The sequence below is a fragment of the Lampetra fluviatilis genome, chromosome 44 (assembly GCF_964198595.1).
Source record: "Lampetra fluviatilis chromosome 44, kcLamFluv1.1, whole genome shotgun sequence".
NCBI classification, from domain to species: Eukaryota; Metazoa; Chordata; class Hyperoartia; order Petromyzontiformes; family Petromyzontidae; genus Lampetra; species Lampetra fluviatilis.
This window is the reverse complement of record NC_136318.1, coordinates 3598975-3618319: the sequence shown is the minus strand read 5'-3', so window position 1 is coordinate 3618319 and position 19345 is coordinate 3598975. Positions and strand designations below refer to the sequence as shown.

The following is a 19345-nucleotide window of genomic DNA, read 5'->3' as shown; positions in this document are numbered from 1 at the left end:
GCGATGAGGGCAGTGTTCAGGAGCGAGCGACCGCTCTCTCACGCGTCGGTGGCCCGAAGAATTCGAGAACGAAGCGACGAGCTCGCGGTGACCTTCGCCAACCCGCAAGCCCAACGTCTCCCCCCCCCCCCTCGTTAGTCGAAGGCCACAGCGACTCGGCGAGGCCACAGCAACTCGGCGAGGCCGCCCGCCCCTTGGCTAGATTCAGGGTCGAGCCGCGGCCTCTGCCGTCATCCGTCCGGATCCAGGAATAGAACGGAAGGGCGGCGCTTGTGCCGCTGGGGGACGTGGACATCCGCAGGGACCCGTGCTGCGGTGACGGGCACGTCGCCCGTACACCTGCAGAGCGCCGTGGGGCGGTGGCGCGACGGTCACGAACCCGGACACCCGAGTTCGATTCCCGCTCACGGTCATAAACACCCGGTGACGATTTATCTGAACCGGTCCTGGGCCTCCCCCTCGGTGCGCAGTCGGGAGACAAAGGCGGTAGGGCGTGGTGCTGGCAACCCACCCCCTCGTGTGCTGTGCCGGCCTTCATAGGTGCTGCTCGCTAACAGCACTTGCCCTGACAAGTCTGTGAAGGCTACACGGGCGGGGTGGGGGGGGGTAATCTTTGTCTTTGTTGTAATGGGGAGTGCCACCTTCGAGGTGAGTAGACAGCGGGACTTGAACAACGACGAGGAACCATCGAACAAGTGCGCATTGGGGAGCGGTGGCGCAGCGGTGAGCGCTGCGCTACGAACCCGGCGACCCGAGTTTGATTTCCTCTCACGGTCACAAACACCGGTGACGACTACTTGAGCCGGTGCTGAGCCTCCCCCAGGTCGACTCAGACTCAAACGAGGACCCGGTGCGGTGTGTAAAACATCAGCACTGGGGAGACAAAGGCGGCCGGCCGGGCGTGGTGCTGGCCACCCACCCCCTCGTGTGCCGTGCCGGCCTTCATAGGTGCCGCTCGCCAACAGCACTTGCCCCAAAAGCCTGTTTAGGCTACACGGGGGGTCTTTGTCTTTGTAGACGTGCGTGTGTGCTGGGGGGGGGGTAAGCGCGGTGTAAACAGGTTCCATTTCCAAACAAGGTTCCTTTCAAGGCTGGGGCTTTTAGAGACTGTGGGTTGGTGGTGGGGTTGGGGAGGGGGAGAGGAGAGGGGGAGAGGATGTTTGGATTGGGAGGCTGTGTGGGGGTGGTGGTGGTGGAGTGGAGGAGATGGTGGTGGGGGTGGTGGAGTGGGGGTGGGGGTGGTGGAGTGGGGGTGGTGGAGTGGAGGAGATGGTGGTGGGGGTGGTGGAGTGGAGGTGATGGTGGTGGGGGTGGTGGTGGAGTGGGGGTGGTGGAGGTGATGGTGGTGGGGGGGGTGGTGGTGGGGGTGGTGGGGGAGCGGTGGTGTAGCGGTTAGCGCGCTGCCCTACGAACCCAGCGGAGCCGAGTTCGATTCCCGCTCACGACCAACACTGGTGACGATTATTATCTGAGCCCGTCTCGGGCCTCCCTTAGGTCGACTCAGCCTCAAATGAATACCCGGTGCGATGTGTAAAACATCAGCACTGGGGAGACAAAGGCAGCCGGGCGTGGCCATCCACCATCCTCGTGTACCGTGCCGGCCTTCATAGTGCTACTCGCCAACAGCACTTGCCCCAACTATTTTGAAGCTATTCGGGGGATCTTTGTCTTTGTGATCGTGGTGGCGGTGCCGGATTATCCCAGTAGCACAAGTAGCTACATTAGCTACTACATAATGTAGCTACTTGTATATGTAGTAGCTACACGTGTAGTAGTAGTGTAGTAGCTTCACGTGTAGTAACTACTACTACACATGATGTAGCTACTACTACACGTGTAGTAGCTACATCATATGTAGTAGCTACTCATTTGTAGTAGCTACATGTGTAGTAGCTACACCTGTAGTAGCTACTACTACACGTGTAGTAGCTACTACTACACATGTAGCTACATGTGTAGTAGCAGCTACATGTGTAGTAGCCACGGGCCCGCACTTTCAAGGGCCCCGCGCTAAATGCTTTCGAGCTATCAATTCCGGTTCAGTGATTCTGCACTTGCTCTGTTACTATAGTACTATACCGCCTTCAACTTTTATGAACGACTGGGTGTCGAAGGTTAGCGATTGGTCGTATTATCCGTTTGTATAGCAAATGAAAAAAATACAATTACTTTACTGTGCAAGTAAGAAATGTGTGTGTTTTCATATTTACATGTTTTTTTATTTAGGACCCCTTTATAACATAATCCGACACTGCGCGGTGGTGGTGGTTGGTGGTAGAGTGGGAGAGGAGAGGGTGGTGGGATTGGGTTGGGGGTCGCAGTTGGGTGTGGAAAAGTAGAGAGCAGTGTTTGTTTTTGTGTGTGTGTCAAAGTCGCCCCCCCCCCACTTCTCCCCTCCCGCCCCCCCAGTATCCACTTCAAACAGCGAGGAAAGAGCGAGTGCCGTGGGTGATTGTGTGAGAGAGCCGCCGCTTCGCGTGTGCGGAGTGACTGCGTGAGCGCGTGTGGGAGAGGGAGAGGAAGGGAGTGCATTCTTGTGGACAGTGCAGTGGCGTGAAACGTCAGCACGGGGGGGGAGACAAAGGGGGCCGGGTGCAGGTCACCGCACCGGCTCGCGCGCCGTGCCCGCCGCCTTCACGGGCTCCGCTCGCTAACGGCGCTTGACCCCACCACCCCCAACAGCGCGAACAAGGCTCCATGTAGCGTGGCTCCATGTATCGTGGCTCTATGGAACAAGGCTCCATGGAACAAGGCTCTGTGTATCGTGGCTCCGTGTAGCGTGGCTCTATGGAACAAGGCTCCATGGAACAAGGCTCTGTGTATCGTGGCTCTGTGTAGCGTGGCTCTATGGAACAAGGCTCTATGGAGCAAGGCTCCATGCAGCGTGGCTCCATGTAGTGTGGCTCCATGGAGCAAGGCTCTGTGTATCGTGGCTCTATGCAGCGTGGCTCTATGGAGCAAGGCTCTGGAACAAGGCTCCATGTATCGTGGCTCTATGTAGCGTGGCTCTATGGAGCAAGGCTCCATGGAACAAGGCTCTGTGTAGCGTGTGGCGGTGTCTGTCTTTGCCTCTCCGAGTGTGCCGACGCGTGACGCGGCGACCCCACACATCGCCCCCCCCCCGGCACCTCTCGGGTCTCGACCTAAAAGAGTTCCCAGCGATGCGATGGTGGTGACCCCCCCCCACCCCCCCGGCATAGGCGGAGTTCGACTACTGTATTTGGGGGGTGCAGTGGGTTCGCTTTGTCCCTCGAATTAGGAATTGCGTGTCGAGACAATCACATTTTTTTTACATCTTAATTGTAAACTACTGAAAATAAGTTAATTGGTCTTTAACCCTCTTATCTGGCAACAAAACTGACACCTTTTTTTACGAGGAGTCATGTTTAAAAAAAAAAGTGTCAGTTTTGTTGACAGATAAGAGTGTAAAAAAACAATTATCATATTTTTTACTGAAAATAAGTTAATAAAGTTGACCAGTTTTTTTCTTGGGGGGGGGGTTGCATTACCCCCCACCTCTCCAAACTCCGCTCATGACCGCCAGCATACGGGGGGGGGGGGGTGGTGCGCCGAGCGAGACCCACAACCGCCTTGTCTCTACCCCACAGGCAGTGTCACTAAATATCCACTCGAGCGCAACGGCCATATGTGGGCACGAACAGTGGCATCCTTGTGAGTTCTGCTCTGCGGTGAAACACAGAGGCGCCGTTCTCTTCCCATCGACGCACTCGCAACGCAGCCCCCTCTCTCACCCCCCCCCCCAGCTACCCACAACTGTGTTGGACCCGCAAGGCACCATGGGGATTTCTTCCCATGGTGCTGTGCGGTGAGAAAGCAGAGTCCAGATCTCGAACCTTCCCTCCCACGGGTCGGCTGGACCCGGAATTGTCAAGCTCTTTGGTTCGAATCGGGACTCACGTTCACAAACACACACACAAACACACACACACAAACACACACACACAAACACACACACACACAAACACACAAACACACACACACAAACACACACACAAACACACACACACAAACACACACAAACAAACACACACAAACACACACACACAAACACACACACACACAAACACACACACAAACACACACACAAACACACACACAAACACACACACACAAACACACACACACAAACACACACACAAACACACACAAACACACACACACAAACACACACACACAAGTGCTGTCGACGAGCGCCTACGAAGGCCCGGCCGCATTTGTCTCCCCAGTGGCGATGTCTTACACGACGACTCGTTCATCGTCACCGGTGATGCTCGCACGCACGCACGCACTTGAAGCCAACTCTCCCCGGTGGCCTCGCGGACACGAGGCACAAAATTCAAAAAAAGAGTCTGCCAGATTTGCCAGAACACCCTCGTCATAAAACTCTCTCCACTCCTCCACGCGATGTCGTGCATCAAGAAACCACGCGAAAGCCGTTCCCACGAGGGAGGCACCCAGCGCTAGCCCAGAACATCCAACCCCCACCCCACTGCATCATCTCTGGCCCACGCCCCACCGAGGACAAATACCACACTTGGAGCCACTCTTCCCACGTTCCCAAACCTCTGGAATGTCTCTGCAAGTAATTAAGAATGAGCAGCCGGACGGAAAAAAAACCCGAATACACAACTCGGACCCAGCTGGGCCCGGCCGCTGTGGTGAATGCTGACGCCTTGTACCGACAACAACGTGGGCGGGGAGCGGGCCTGGTGGCTACAGCTGTCGGGACCGGCGGCGCCTCGCAGCAAGAGGGGCCTAGGTTCGATTCCTGACTCGGGTGCCGCTTGCTGCGCGGGGTCCGTACGTTCTCCCCCCCTTGTCCTGCACGGGGTTTTCCCTCCGGCTGCCACCACATCCCATAGCTAAACCCACACACACACTCACACAGCGGGAACCGCTGTCGGCCAAAGGTCCCAACGCCGAACAAATCGACCTCCACCATCGCTCAAATTTGGGATCACACCAAACTTGGGAAAACTTGTGAGCCTGCGAGGCCCTCCTGGGTAAACGTGCGCAATGGCGACGCCGTGGCTTCCTCGCCCCGCCACGATCGGTCCGCTGCTGGATGAAGGCCGCGCCCCCAGGCCTTTTGCCAACCTCTCCCCGCACAAGAAACCCGTCGTTTGGCGGACGTAACCTCTGGACGCTCGTGCAGCACTGTCCGCCCAGCAGCGTGGACCGCGCAGCGGTGCGGTACAACGCGGAGGAGGAGGCCAGGCACCCTCTAGCAAGGAGGGGGAGGGGCTCTAAAAGCTTCCTCCAGTGGAGGCTCCTTCGACCAGCAGTGGCGCCAACCAGCCGTTGCAGGGCTGCGCCTCTGCCTATTGTGAACTACCTCGCCTGGTGTGCAGGAGGTGGTGGGTGCCATCCCGACCTTGACGCCTGCTGCTGAATAATTGGAGTCTGCGTGTCTCTCTTTCATCATCATTATCACGGTGGCTAGGAGATGTTAACTACCTCGCCTGGTGTACAGGAGGTCGTGGGTTCGATCCCGACCCTGACGCCTGCTGCTGTATATTTGGAGTTTGCGTGTTTCTCTCTCTCTTATCATCATCACGGTGGCTAGGAGATGTTAACTACCTCGCCTGGTATACAGGAGGTCGTGATTTCGATCCCGACCCTGACGCCTGCTGCTGCTGAATAATTGGAGTTTGCGGCGTCTCGTGGTCGCGTAGATTTCCATTCCGGGTCCTCCGCTTTTTCCCTCCACATTTAGTATTTGACCGCAATACATTTCCACACGATAAGCCCACTTCGTTCAGCTACCATTTGTGGCCAGGTCGCTTCTGAAACAAAAACGTCCAATAGCTCTATCGGGGCCTTACCTGGTAAAATAAAAAAAATAAAAACGCGTCGATAGTTTGAGAACGCGCCGCCATTCTCTCGGCCGTGCCGCGTGCTGCGGGTTATTTCGGTTGTTCCCACTGGGCAACGAGGGGGGCTGTGCGACCGGAGGCCACGCGAAGGCCGAGCATCCTTGAATCAGCCACGGCGGGCGGGGGTGCACACGTGTAAGGGGGGGGTGGGGGCCGGTGGTGGGGGCTGTGGGAAGGGGTTAAATGAGACCCTGGGGGGGCGGGCGGGGAAGGAGGTGGGGAGGGAGTAGCGGACTAACGCACAACCTCATCCCAAACCGCCCCGCTCTCTCGCAGCTGCGCACACAACACTATCCTGCAGCATGCCGGGCGCAGGGCGGTTAGCGAGCGTCTATTGAGGCCGGGCACGGCGCTCCACGGTGCCGCCTTGATCTCCCCAGCGCCGATGAGTACACGCCGCACCAGATACTCGCTTAAGGCCGAGTCGACCTAGGGGTCCGGTTTAGATAGTTGTCGTCGGTGTTGCCCCGTGAGCGGGAGTCAAATGGGAATCAAATTCAGGTCGCCGGGTCCACAGCACAGCGCGCTAACCGGTGCACCACCGCTCTCAAAAGACGAAGACGGAATCACACACACGCAAAATCGCACACACACACACAGAATCGCACACACACACACAGAATCGCACACACACACACACACAGAATCGCACACACACACACGCGCAGAATCACACAAGCCGGAGGTCACTCACTCTGGATGGCCGGGCTGTAGGGGTCGGTGATCTTGATGGCCGGGTCCAGCACTCGGAAGATGACCTGCGGAGACACCGACCGGGCCACCGCACGCTCACCTCACATCACCTCGGGGACCCCCCGGCTCTCACCCCCAGTGCGTGTGTACGTGCGTGTGTACGTGCGCGTGTACGTGCGCGTGTACGTGCGCGTGTACGTGCGTGTGTACGTGCGTGTGTACGTGCGTGTGTACGTGCGTGTGTACGTGCGTGTGTACGTGCGTGTGTACGTGCGTGTGTACGTGCGTGTGTACGTGCGTGTGTACGTGCGTGTGTACGTGCGCGTGTACGTGCGTGTGTACGTGCGCGTGTACGTGCGTGTGTACGTGCGTGTGTACGTGCGTGTGTACGTGCGCGTGTACGTGCGTGTGTACGTGCGTGTGTACGTGCGCGTGTACGTGCGTGTGTACGTGCGTGTGTACGTGCGTGTGTACGTGCGCGTGTACGTGCGTGTGTACGTGCGTGTGTACGTGCGTGTGTACGTGCGCGTGTACGTGCGTGTGTACGTGCGTGTGTACGTGCGTGTGTACGTGCGCGTGTACGTGCGCGTGTACGTGCGTGTGTACGTGCGTGTGTACGTGCGCGTGTACGTGCGTGTGTACGTGCGTGTGTACGTGCGCGTGTACGTGCGCGTGTACGTGCGTGTGTACGTGCGTGTGTACGTGCGTGTGTACGTGCGCGTGTACGTGCGCGTGTACGTGCGTGTGTACGTGTGCGTGTACGTGCGCGTGTACGTGCGTGTGTACGTGCGTGTGTACGTGCGTGTGTACGTGTGCGTGTACGTGCGCATGTACGTGCGCGTGTACGTGCGTGTGTACGTGCGCGTGTACGTGCGTGTGTACGTGCGTGTGTACGTGCGCGTGTACGTGCGTGTGTACGTGCGTGTGTACGTGCGCGTGTACGTGCGTGTGTACGTGCGCATGTACGTGCGCGTGTACGTGCGCGTGTACGTGCGTGTGTACGTGCGTGTGTACGTGCGCGTGTACGTGCGCGTGTACGTGCGTGTGTACGTGCGCGTGTACGTGCGTGTGTACGTGCGTGTGTACGTGCGTGTGTACGTGCGTGTGTACGTGCGCGTGTACGTGCGCGTGTACGTGCGCATGTACGTGCGTGTGTACGTGCGCGTGTACGTGCGCGTGTACGTGCGCATGTACGTGCGCATGTACGTGCGCGTGTACGTGCGCGTGTACGTGCGCGTGTACGTGCGCGTGTACGTGCGCGTGTACGTGCGCGTGTACGTGCGCGTGTACGTGCGCGTGTACGTGCGCGTGTACGTGCGCGTGTCCTCATCAGCACAGCGAGGTTCTCCCCGGGTGCGCGCGTGCGCGATGTGGGTCGCACGTCTTGTGTTGTGCCGTGTGTTGTGCCGTGTGTTGTGCTGTGCTGTTGTGCTGTGTGTTGTGCCGTAGTGATGTGCCGTGTTGTTGTGCTGTGTGTTGTGCGGTGGTGTTGTGCCATGCTGTTGTGCCGTGTTGATGTGCCGTGGCGTTGTGCCATGCTGTTGTGCTGTGTGTTGTGACGTGCTGTTGTGCTGTGTGTTGTGCCATAGTGATGTGCCATGGTGTTGTTGTGCCGTGGCGGTGTGCGGTGGCGGCGTTGCCGTGCCTCCCCCTCGGTGGACGGCTCGATGTCCGAGTATCGCGACTCGCAGATGACGTCGTCCACGCGGCGCAGCGGCCCCGTGGCCACGCCAGGGAAGGCGGCGGAGCAGTCGTAGGCGAAGTAGCGGTAGATCTGCCACGTGCGGCCAAAGTCGGCGGAGCGCTCGATGAGCAGCGACGCCGGGCGGAACGTCTGCACGCGGCACGCGAAGGGACATCCGTCAGCGCCGTCGTCGTAACGAGAACAGAATCGTCGTCATTATCGTAAAGTTAACACGATCACCGCCGTCATCACAGTTATCGTCATCATCATCAACATCACAACCACCACCATCGCTTTGACCTCTGACCTTGAAGGTCATGATGAGGTGGGTGAAGTGGAACTCAGCCTCCAGGTCGAGACGCAGGGTCACGTTCTCCACGCCTGCACGCGACACGCAACATGGGAACATGCGACATGGAAACTTGGGGTGAGTGGGTGAGCGAGCGGGTTTAGTGGGCGAGCGGTGTGAGCAAAGCGAGCAGGGTGAGCGGGTTGAGTGAGCGAGCGGGTGAGTGAGCGAGCGGTGTGAGCAGAGCGAGCGGGGTGAGTGGGTTGAGTGAGCGAGAGGGCTGATCAGGCGAGTGAGTGAGCGAGCCGGGTGAGCAGTTGAGAGGGGCGAGCAGGCAAATAGTTGAGTAGGTGAGCGGGGTGAGCGAGGTGAGCGGTGCGAGCGGTGTGAGCGTGGTGAGCGGGGTGAGCGGGTGTGGCCGCACCGTTCTCGCTCTGCCACCAGGCCTTCTTGCGGTCGAGGGCGAAGGCCGTGATGACGTTGTGCACGCCGTGGCTCAGGGCGCCGTAGCCGCCGCCGCCCACCTCCTCGCGCGAGTCGCACGTGAAGCACTTCTTCTCATCCTGCCGGGCGCGACGTGACCACGTGACCGCGTGAAACCGCGTGAAACCGCGTGAAACCGCGCAAAAGCGAATTGGCGAGCGCCTATTAAGGCCGGGCTCGCATACACGGACGACCCGCGGACTCGCTTCTCCGGGAAGATTTCCCGAGCAGCGACGCGACTCTCTACCCGCGGAACGTCATCGACGTCGGCTCGTCGTCGCTGCGACGCGGTTTCCTCGCGAGCCGCTCGTCAACGAGGGGCCCCCCGCCGCTCCGTTCCCGGCGCCGGGGGTCGCGCCATCAGAACGAGAAGCAGGCGGCCAATCAGGGGCCTTCTCTCCCCCCTCGGCAAAAAAACTAAATCCAGAGCGGCTGAGAATTTTGGCGCCCGCGTTGGAAGCGACTGAATTGGGGTGTCGCCGCGGGGTCGTTCAACGCTGGCCGGTCGGGACGGAGGCGTTGGCTCGACTCGTATTACGGTCGCTTTGTTCGTGTGTTTCACAGACGGGTGTAGTCCGTGTGGGCACCGTGACTGAACGTGTGCGTGTGTGTGTGGGCACGGTGACTGAACGTGCGTGTGTGTGTGGGCACGGTGACTGCGTGGGGTCTGTTTTGACTCCGGGTGCCGACGGTGGCACCGTGGAATTCGTAAACAGACGGCGAGCGGCGAGCATCGAGTGTCGTGCGTCGTGCGCACCTGCAGGTGGCTCACGATGCAGTACGGCTGCGGCTGCGCGAGGCCGCACGTGGAGGAGGCCCCGAGGCGGTCGCTGCGCCCCACCAACAGGTCGCCCGTGGCCGGGTAGCAGCTGCCCTGCGCGCAGCCGTGGGGCATCTCCGGCTCGCCGGAAACGGGGCCCAGCAGGGCCAGGAGCGCGGACGCCGCTGCGGGAAACGGACGGGCGCGTTCACGTGGCGGTTTCACGTGGCGGGTAGGGGGGGGGGGCGAGCGGCCGCGACCACACGTTCGATGTTGTCCCCACCGAGTAACGGGCGGCGCAATTTGGACCGCGAGCGCTGTCGCGCGATGATGACGTCCGACTCGGTCGGGATGGCGTCGCGGGACGCGTACGACGGTCCGCTGGCAAGCGGACGGCGTTCTACCGGTGGATGCGTGCCGCGATGTTGACCGGGGCGGCCTGCCGGATCTGAACCGCGAGCCTCTGCGGCGAGCGGCGAATCGTTTCAGTGCGCAGCTGCGCTTTTGCTTTTCGCCCAGGGGAACTCGCTGCTGCTGATGGCAGTCTGTCCCTGTGCGCCACCGATTCCCGCCCCCCCCCCCCTGCTGATCATCAAAGTCGATTTTTTTTTATGGGCTCACGATGCACATGGGGGGGGGGGGGCGGGGGGCAGGGGGGGGGGCAGTGGGGGTGCGCACTCGAAGCAGGGGGTCGGAACGAGACGGACGTGCAACCGATTCCAGAAGCGAACCCTGACCCCCCCCCCCCCAGATCACGTGGCATCGTTCGTTTTGGGGCTCGTGTGGGGGGGGGGGTCAATAGTTACAGGGGTCACCCCCTCCTCCACTGCCCTCCCACCCACCCCACCCACTACCCATTAACCCCCCCCACCCACTACCCATTAACCCCCCACCCACCCACCCCACCCACTATCCCTGGGTGGCAAGGGGCTTGATAAATTCCACCGCATGGCCCCACAACAAAGGCCAGAGGGGGGAATAAACCCTCCTCCACCACCACCATTTCCACCACCACCATTACCACCAACAAAGCCATCAATCACCACCATCATGCTGACCTCCACTATCACCACCATCAGACTGTCGGAGCAAGTGCTGGTAGCGGGCGCCATGGGTGGGCAGCACCACGCCCGGCTGCCTTTGTCTCCCTTGTGACGATGTTTACACACCGCGCAAAGTACTCATTTGAGGCCGAGTCGACCTAGGGGAGCTCCAGGACCGGTTAAAATGAATCGCCGCTGGTGTTGGGAATCGGACTTGGGAAGACGGGTTCATAGCGCCCCTGCCACTATCATCGCAAACACCACTACAGCCTCCACCATCACTACCACCATCACTACCACCACCATCACCATCACTACCACCACCATCACTACCACCACCACCATCACTACCACCATCACCACCACCATCACTACCACCACCATCACCATCACTACCACCACCATCACTACCACCACTACCACTACAGCCTCCACCATCACTACCACCATCACCACCACCATCACTACCACCACCATCACCATCACTACCACCACCATCACTACCACCATCACTACCACCATCACTACCACCACCACTCCCCACTACCACTACAGCCACCACCATCGCAAACACCATCACCACCACCATCACTACCACCATCACTACCACCACCATCACTCCCCACTACCACTACAGCCACCACCATCGCAAACATCACCACCATCACTACCACCACCATCACTACCACCACCACCATCACTACAGCCACCACCATCACTACCACTACAGCCACTACCATCACTACCACCATCACTCCCCACTACCACTACAGCCACTACCATCACTACCACCATCACTCCCCACTACCACTACAGCCACCACCATCACTACCATCATCACTACCACCACCACCACCATCATTCCCCACTACCACGACAGCCACCACCATCGCAATCATCACCATCACTACCACCACCACCATCACTCCCCACTACCCCTACAGCCACCACCATTGCAAACATCACCATCACTACCACCATCACTACCACCATCACTACCCACTACCACTACAGCCACCACCATCGCAATCATCACCTTCACTACCATCACCACCACCATCACTACCACCACCACCATCACTACCCACTACCACTACAGCCACCACCACCGCAATCATCACCATCACTACCACCATCACTACCCCCCCCCCGCAAACACGAGCAGGGGCAGGGGGAGGCCTTTGGGGTTTTTTCAAAATCAGATAACGAAAAAAACCCTCTCGTGGCGGAAACCCCCGGTGGGGGGGGGGCACTGGAAAATTGTCCCCCGCCCCGCCCTCCCCCGCCCCCCCCTCATCCCCCTCATCCACCCACCCTTTCTTCTCATCCCCCCCGCCGCCCTATCCTCCCACCCCGCCCCCCATCCCCCCCACTTCAAACCCCAGCCGGCCGGGCCACGGCCCACGTGGTGCGTGGGAGGAGGGGGCCCTCGGCCGGGGAGAGAGACGAGCGCATTCCCAGACGCGCGCGCAGAGGACGAGCGGTGGGGGGCGGTGGGGGCGGGGCGGTGGGGGGCGGTGGGGGCGGTGAGTCTGTGGCGATGAGTTTTCTTGATGAAAGCAAAGAGGAGTGGTGGTGATGGTGGTTGTGGTGTGTGGGGAGCGGTAGTGCAGCGGTTAGTGCTATGCTGCGCTACGAACCTGGTGACCCGGGTTCGATTCTCGCTCACGGCCAACACCCAGTGACGATTATCCGAACCGGTCCTGGGCCTCCCCCTAGGTCGACTCAGCCTTAAATGAGTACTTGGTGCGGTGTGTAAACATCGCAACTGGGGAGACAAAGGCGGCCGGGCGTGGTGTTGGCCACCAACCACCTCGTGTGCCGTGCCGGTCTTCATAGGCGCTCGCTAACAGCACTTGCCCCTACAGTCTGTTAAGGCTAGACGGGGGATCTTTGTCTTGGTGTGGGTGGTGGTGGTGGCCCTAGAACAGGGGTGGGGAACCTTTTCTCTGTCAAGAGCCATTTGGATATTTGTAACATCATTCGCGGGCCATACAAAATTATCAACTTAATAATTAGCCCGTTTATATTTGGTCAAACATTGAATTAACTCACCCCGAATGCGATGGCTGGAACCGCTTCTCTTTGGCGAGACGTGTGATGTTAGCTGCTGGTGATGATGTCGCTGCTACTCGCAACTGCTGCTCCAGGTTTGCTCCGAGATTTATTGAATTTCGAGTCCTGCCTGCGGTTGCCTTGGCAGGGCCACACCAGATGATTTCGCGGGCCTCATACGGCCCGCGGGCCGGACGTTCCCCGCCCCTGCGGGCCTAGATGGAGTTTGTGGCCAGAATGGGCGGGCTGGAGGTCCAAGCCGACAATGCGCCCGCGGCCCTCTCGTTTGAACTGAACTAAAAAAACAACTTTAATTGATTCCACCAGATGTGAGACCCACGGATCTAGAGAGCTAAAAGTGTTTTTGCAAATGATAGCTCAAGGAAGTGGCTTATCGCAACCATCATCATCACGCGGAAATGTATAGCAGCAGTCAAACACTCTAAACGAAGGGGGGATTTCTCAATGTGGAGGAGAAAAACCGGGAGGACCCGGAGAAAAATCCACGCGACCACGGGGACAGAAAGAGACACGCACACGTCAATTATACAGCAGCAGCAGGCATTGTCAGGGTCGGGATCGAACCCACGACCTCCTGTATACCAGGCGAGGTAGTTAACATCTCCTAGCCACCGTGATGATGATGAGAGAGAGAAACACGCAAACTACAAGTATACAGCAGGCGCCAGTGTCGGGATCGAACCCACGGCCTCCTGCATACCAGGCCGCCTTTATCTCCCCAGTGGCGTACCCGGTGTGGTATGTAAACATGAGTACCGGGGGAGACAAAGGCGGCCGGGCGTGCATGGTACTGACCACACCACCCCCTCGTGTGCTTCATAGGTGCTGCTACTCGCTAACAGCACTTGCCCCAACAGTCTGCTGCAGGTTGTGTTTATGCGTCAGGAAGATCACCAACACGACGCCGGACACACGCAGACTGGAGAGGAACCACGGCCGGTGGGGGGCACGGTCACGAGGCGGTGACGGTGGTGATGACGATGGTGACGATGATGGTGGTGACGATGATGGTGGTGACGATGGTGATGATGATGATGGTGACGATGATGATGATGGTGACGACGATGGCGACGATGATGACGGTGACGACGATGATGATGGCGATGGCAGAAATTATGACGACTATGATGGCGCCGATGATGATGGTGACGATGGTGGTGGCGATGATGATGGCGATGGTATAAATAATGAAGACGATGGCGATAATGGTGATGATAGTGGCGATGATAGCTACGATGTGGATGACCGTCCCCCACCCCACCAACACAACCACCACCCCCACCACCATCACCACCATCACCCTCTCCACCACCACCACCACCATCACCACCACCACCCTCTCCACCATCACCACCACCCTCTCCACGATCCCCACCACCACCACCCCCACCACCCCCATCACCACCACCATCACCCTCTCGACCATCACCACCCCCATCACCACCACCACCCTCTCTCTTGACGCTCAAACTTCACCGCCAGAAGCGGACGAGGGATGCGGTGGGGGTGAGCGGCACCGGTTAAAGGGGGGGGGGGGTGGAAACGAACTCGCCGAGATCCACAGGTCTCTGAACGTTTAATTTTACACCCGAGGAATCCGATGAGCGATGAAGCTCTTCGTTTTTTGCGCAGACGCCCAACGGGACAGGCAGGAGTCGTGGTCTCCCCCCCCCGTATGTTGGCGGTCCGCATCGCTGTACAAGTGGGGGGGGGGGGGGGGCGATGTCCCGGTCTGTCTGCGTGTTACTCTGGCGGCTGCACCGAGGGGTGGACGACGCGAGAGAGACTCACCCAGGATGACGGCAGAGACCCCCATCGCGGCTCCGTCCGTCCGGTCGCTGTCAGTGGGCGCGTCCTGGTGGAGGGACAGACAGGGACATCATCGTCTCTCTCTCTCGCTCGACAGACAGATTTGTGGAGAAGTCCACTTGTTTCGTTCCTTATATACAGTGAGGGAAAAAAGTACTTGATCCCCTGCTGAATTTGTACGTTTGCCCACTGACAAAGAAACGATCAGTCTATAATTTTAATGGTAGGTTTATATGAACGGTGAGAGACAGAATAACAACAACAAAATTCAGAAAAACTCATGTCAAAAATGTTATAAATTGATTTGCATTTTAATGAGGGAAATAAGTATTATTATTTTGTTGTTGTTATTCTGTCTCTCACTGTTCAAATAAACCTACCATTAAAATTATAGACTGATCATTTCTTTGTCAGTGGGCAAACGTACAAAATCAGCAGGGGATCAAATACTTGTTTCCCTCACTGTAGAGGCGTAAATGTGACGAATTGGCCACGTTCTGTTTTACGTGACAACCCTCACTAGTTGGCTGTGTGGGGTGGTGGCGGGTTTTAACGACACATTTATATATTTACGCGATCTAACCCCCAAAAACACCCCTCTTATGGATGATATTGTACAACGTGTCCTTGTCTATTCCAACTTAGTGCCGCTTTGTTGCTGGTCGCTTGACGGGTCTGACCTTTGGGCCTTAGTGTGCTGGGCGAGAGGGGGAGTGAAAACTACACAACAATTTAAATTTCGATTTGAAGCTTTCGTGACTGCAGGGATTCATCTTCTTGGTTCTTTCGGTAAAGTCACGTAGAAGGGAAATAATAAAATAATAAAAATAAAACATAATTAAATCATTCTCACGACGTTTCGGCCACAACGCAAGCAGCCGTCCTCAGACGCTGTCTCCCCGACAGACCTGTTCTTCACCTGAGGACAGCTGCTTGCGTTGTGACCGAAACGTCGTGAGAATTATTTTATTATGTTTTAATTTTATTATTTTATTATTTCCCTTCTACGTGACTTTACCGAAAGAACCAAGAAGATACCCAACAATTGTTTTTTATTTCACCAGGTAAGGCCCACTGTGCTACTTAGCTCCTTCTCAGAAGCGGCGCGGTCACACACGTGAGCCCAACGAAATGTGGACTCATCACGTGGACATTGATAGCGACCAAACGCTCTGAACGCGTGGCGATGTCGATTCTAAACGTGGAGGGGGAAACACCGCAGGACCCGCAGAAAAAGCCACGCGACCACGAGGAGTGAGAGAGACACGCGAACTTCAAATATACTGGCTACAGGGTCGGGATCGAACCCACGACCTCCTGTATACCAGGCGAGGTAGTTAACATCTCCTAGCCACCGTGATGATGATGAGAGAGAGAGACATGCAAACTCCAAATATACTGCAGCAGACGTCAGGGTCGAGATCGAACCCATGACCTCCTGTACACCAGGCGAGGTAGTTAACATCTCCTAGCAACCGTGATGATGATGATTGATAGAGAGACACGCAAACTCCAAATCTACAACAGCAGGCTACAGGGTCGGGATCGAACCCACGAAACCGTCACAAACGACGACTCAACGTCTGTGATAGCCTCCTAGGGTGCTGCTGGCGGCAGAGCGCAAGAGGCGACGCGACTGTGCCTCGCTCGAGCCCGGCGCTGCTGATGAGGCACTGAAAGGCGTGAGCGGCTGTCCGCGGTGTGGCCGAGGCGATGCGCTCCCGCGGGCGGGCGGGGAAGGGCGGTCCGTGTGGCTGGCGGGGTCGCGAGTGCGCGAGAGCCTGGCCGCTCGGCTCCCACTCGTTTGGAACTCGAAACTCGTCATCGTCATCGAGACGATCATCATCGAGACCAATCGTCATCATCATCCTGCCGGGGGAGCTATGGGCAGCACCTCTGAAGGGCTGTGTGGAGTCTCCGACTCTTCCACTGGTGGCCAGACGTCTCGACACTGACGAGGGCACCCACACCGCACTCTACCCCCCACCTACACGCGCCACCTCTCCATCGTCCGCGGTTAACCCCGCGGCATTGCGTGGCGGTCATCGGCGGGCAAGGCAGAGCGAGCAGAGTTCGTGGGAGCCGCCCGCCGCGCCCGGGTGGTGACACGGAGCGGTGAGCAGCGCTCGAACTGAAAGCCCCCGTCGGTGCGAAACGCAGATGGGGGCCGCTCCTGCGGAGTTGACGACCCGTGACCCAGCCTGGCGCTGCGGCGAGTCGTAGACTCCCCACGTGACACTCACGCAGACCCCCCCCCCACGTGACACTCACACAGACCCCCCCGTGACACTCACACAGACCCCCCCCCCCACGTGACACTCACGCAGACCCCCACGTGACACTCACACAGACCCCCCCCCACGTGACACTCACGCAGACCCCCCCCCCACGTGACACTCACGCAGACCCCCCCCCCCCACGTGACTCTCACGCAGACCCCCACGTGACACTCACACAGACCCCCACGTGACACTCACGCAGACCCCCCCCCCCACGTGACTCTCACGCAGACCCCCACGTGACACTCACACAGACCCCCACGTGACACTCACGCAGACCCCCCCCCCCACGTGACTCTCACGCAGACCCCCCCCCCCACGTGACACTCACGCAGACCCCCCCCCCGTGACACTCACGCAGACCCCCCCCCCCACGTGACACTCACGCAGACCCCCCCCCCACGTGACACTCACGCAGACCCCCCCGTGACACTCACACAGACCCCCCCCCCCACGTGACTCTCACACAGACCCCCCCCCACGTGACACTCACGCAGACCCCCCCCCCCCCCGTGACACTCACGCAGACCCCCCCCCCCCCACGTGACACTCACGCAGACCCCCCCCTCCACGTGACTCTCACACAGACCCCCACGTGACTCTCACACAGACCCCCCCCCCCACGTGACACTCACGCAGACCCCCCCGTGACACTCACGCAGACCCCCCCCCCCCACGTGACACTCACGCAGACCCCCCCGTGACACTCACGCAGACCCCCCCCCCCCACGTGACACTCACGCAGACCCCCCCGTGACACTCACACAGACCCCCACGTGACACTCACGCAGACCCCCCCCTCCACGTGACTCTCACACAGACCCCCACGTGACTCTCACGCAGACCCCCCCCCCCCACGTGACTCTCACACAGACCCCCCCCCCCCCCCCGTGACACTCACCGCGACTCTCGCCTGAAGTTTTCTGCTGCACGCGGCTTGCCACTGGAGATTGGGCGAGGGTTCTGTGTCTCTGTGCAAGAGTCTCTGTGTGTGTCTGTGTGTGTGTCTCTCTGTGTGTGTGTCTCTGTGTGTGTCTCTCTGTGTGTGAGCGTATCTCTCTCTCTCTGTCTGTGTGTGTCTCTGTGTGTGTGTCTCTGTGTGAGAAGTCTCTCTGTGTGAGAGTCGCTCTGTGCGTTGCGGGGCTCGGAGCGAGCGGCGATGATTGGGGAGGGGGGGAGTCAGGAGGAGGAGGGGGGTGAGCATGGGGGGAGGGGAACACGGGATGAGAGGGGCATGGCTGGGCGGCTGGCGTGGTTGGAAAAAAGTGGTGGTGGAGGTGCTGGTGAATGTAGTACAGTGTTGGTGATGGTTGGGGGTAGGGGTCGGCACGGTTTGGCTCAAACCACCAAACCGCGGTTTGAACCGAACCAAATCGGTTTGGTTTGGCTCTGTTTGAACTGGTTCGGTTTGGTTTGGGGCTACGAAAACCGACTCGGTTTGGCTTGGACAGGGTGGAACCGGCTCAAACTAGTTTGGTTCAAGCCAACTTAAGAGGTTTGGTTTAGCTTAGTTTGGTTTGGTTTTGGTTTGGTTTGGTTCAGTCGTCGCTGGTTTGGTTTGGATTGCTCAATTTGAAACCAGTTTGAGTCGGTTCAAACCGTGCCGACCCCTAGTTGGGGGTGTTCGGGTTAGCGGCCGTGTAGCGGTTCAATGCCTTGCGCAACGAACCCAGCGAACCGAGTTCGATTCCCGTTCGCGGCCAACACCCAGTGACGATTATCTGAACCGGTCCTGGGCCTCCCCTAGGTAGACTCAGCCTCAAATGAGTAGCTGGTGCGGTGTGTAAATATCGCCACTAGGGAGACAAAGGCGGTGGGGCGTGGTGCTGGCCACCCACCCCCCCGCGTGCCATGCCGGCCTTCATAGGTGCTCGCTAACTGCACTTGCCCCTACCGTCTGTTAAGGCTACACGGGGGATCTTTGTCTTGTGTTGGTGATGGTTGGGGGTGTTCGGGTTAGCGGACCGGTTCAGTGCCCTGCGCTACAAACCGAGCGAACCGAGTTCGATTCCCGCTCACGGCCAACACCCAGTTACGATTATCTGAACCGGTCCTGGGTCTCCCCTAGGTCCACTCGGCCTCAAATGAGTACCCGGTGCGGTGCGTAAACATCGCCACAGGGGAGACAAAGGCGGCCGGGCGCTGCGTCGGTCAACCCACCCCCTCGTGCGCCGTGCCGTAGGTGCTGCTGGCTAACGGCACTTGACCCCAGCAGTCTGTCGATGGGTCATAGGGGGGTGGGAGAGATCTTTATTTTGCACTTTTGAGTGCACTTTAAATATAAAAACGTTGTTTAAAAAAATTTTTTTACGGAGTTTATGGGATTCCTGTT

At 58.6% G+C, this 19345-nt stretch overlaps 1 protein-coding gene across 2 annotated transcripts in view; it reads right to left on the bottom strand.

Moving 5' to 3' along the window:
• Positions 1-18181, bottom strand: part of LOC144947253 (laminin subunit beta-2-like) — a 46145-nt gene extending 27964 nt beyond the window's left edge. For both annotated transcript variants that reach the window (XM_078876474.1, XM_078876475.1), the window contains exons 1-7: positions 17915-18181; positions 14717-14780; positions 9804-9991; positions 8988-9126; positions 8582-8655; positions 8236-8424; positions 6592-6655 (exon numbers count right to left, since the gene is read on the bottom strand). In XM_078876474.1, the coding sequence (XP_078732600.1) occupies positions 6592-6655; positions 8236-8424; positions 8582-8655; positions 8988-9126; positions 9804-9991; positions 14717-14741 (679 nt within the window). In that variant the 5' untranslated portion in view covers positions 14742-14780; positions 17915-18181. The remainder of the gene's footprint in view (positions 1-6591; positions 6656-8235; positions 8425-8581; positions 8656-8987; positions 9127-9803; positions 9992-14716; positions 14781-17914) is intronic.
• Between the last annotated feature and the right edge of the window lie 1164 nt (positions 18182-19345).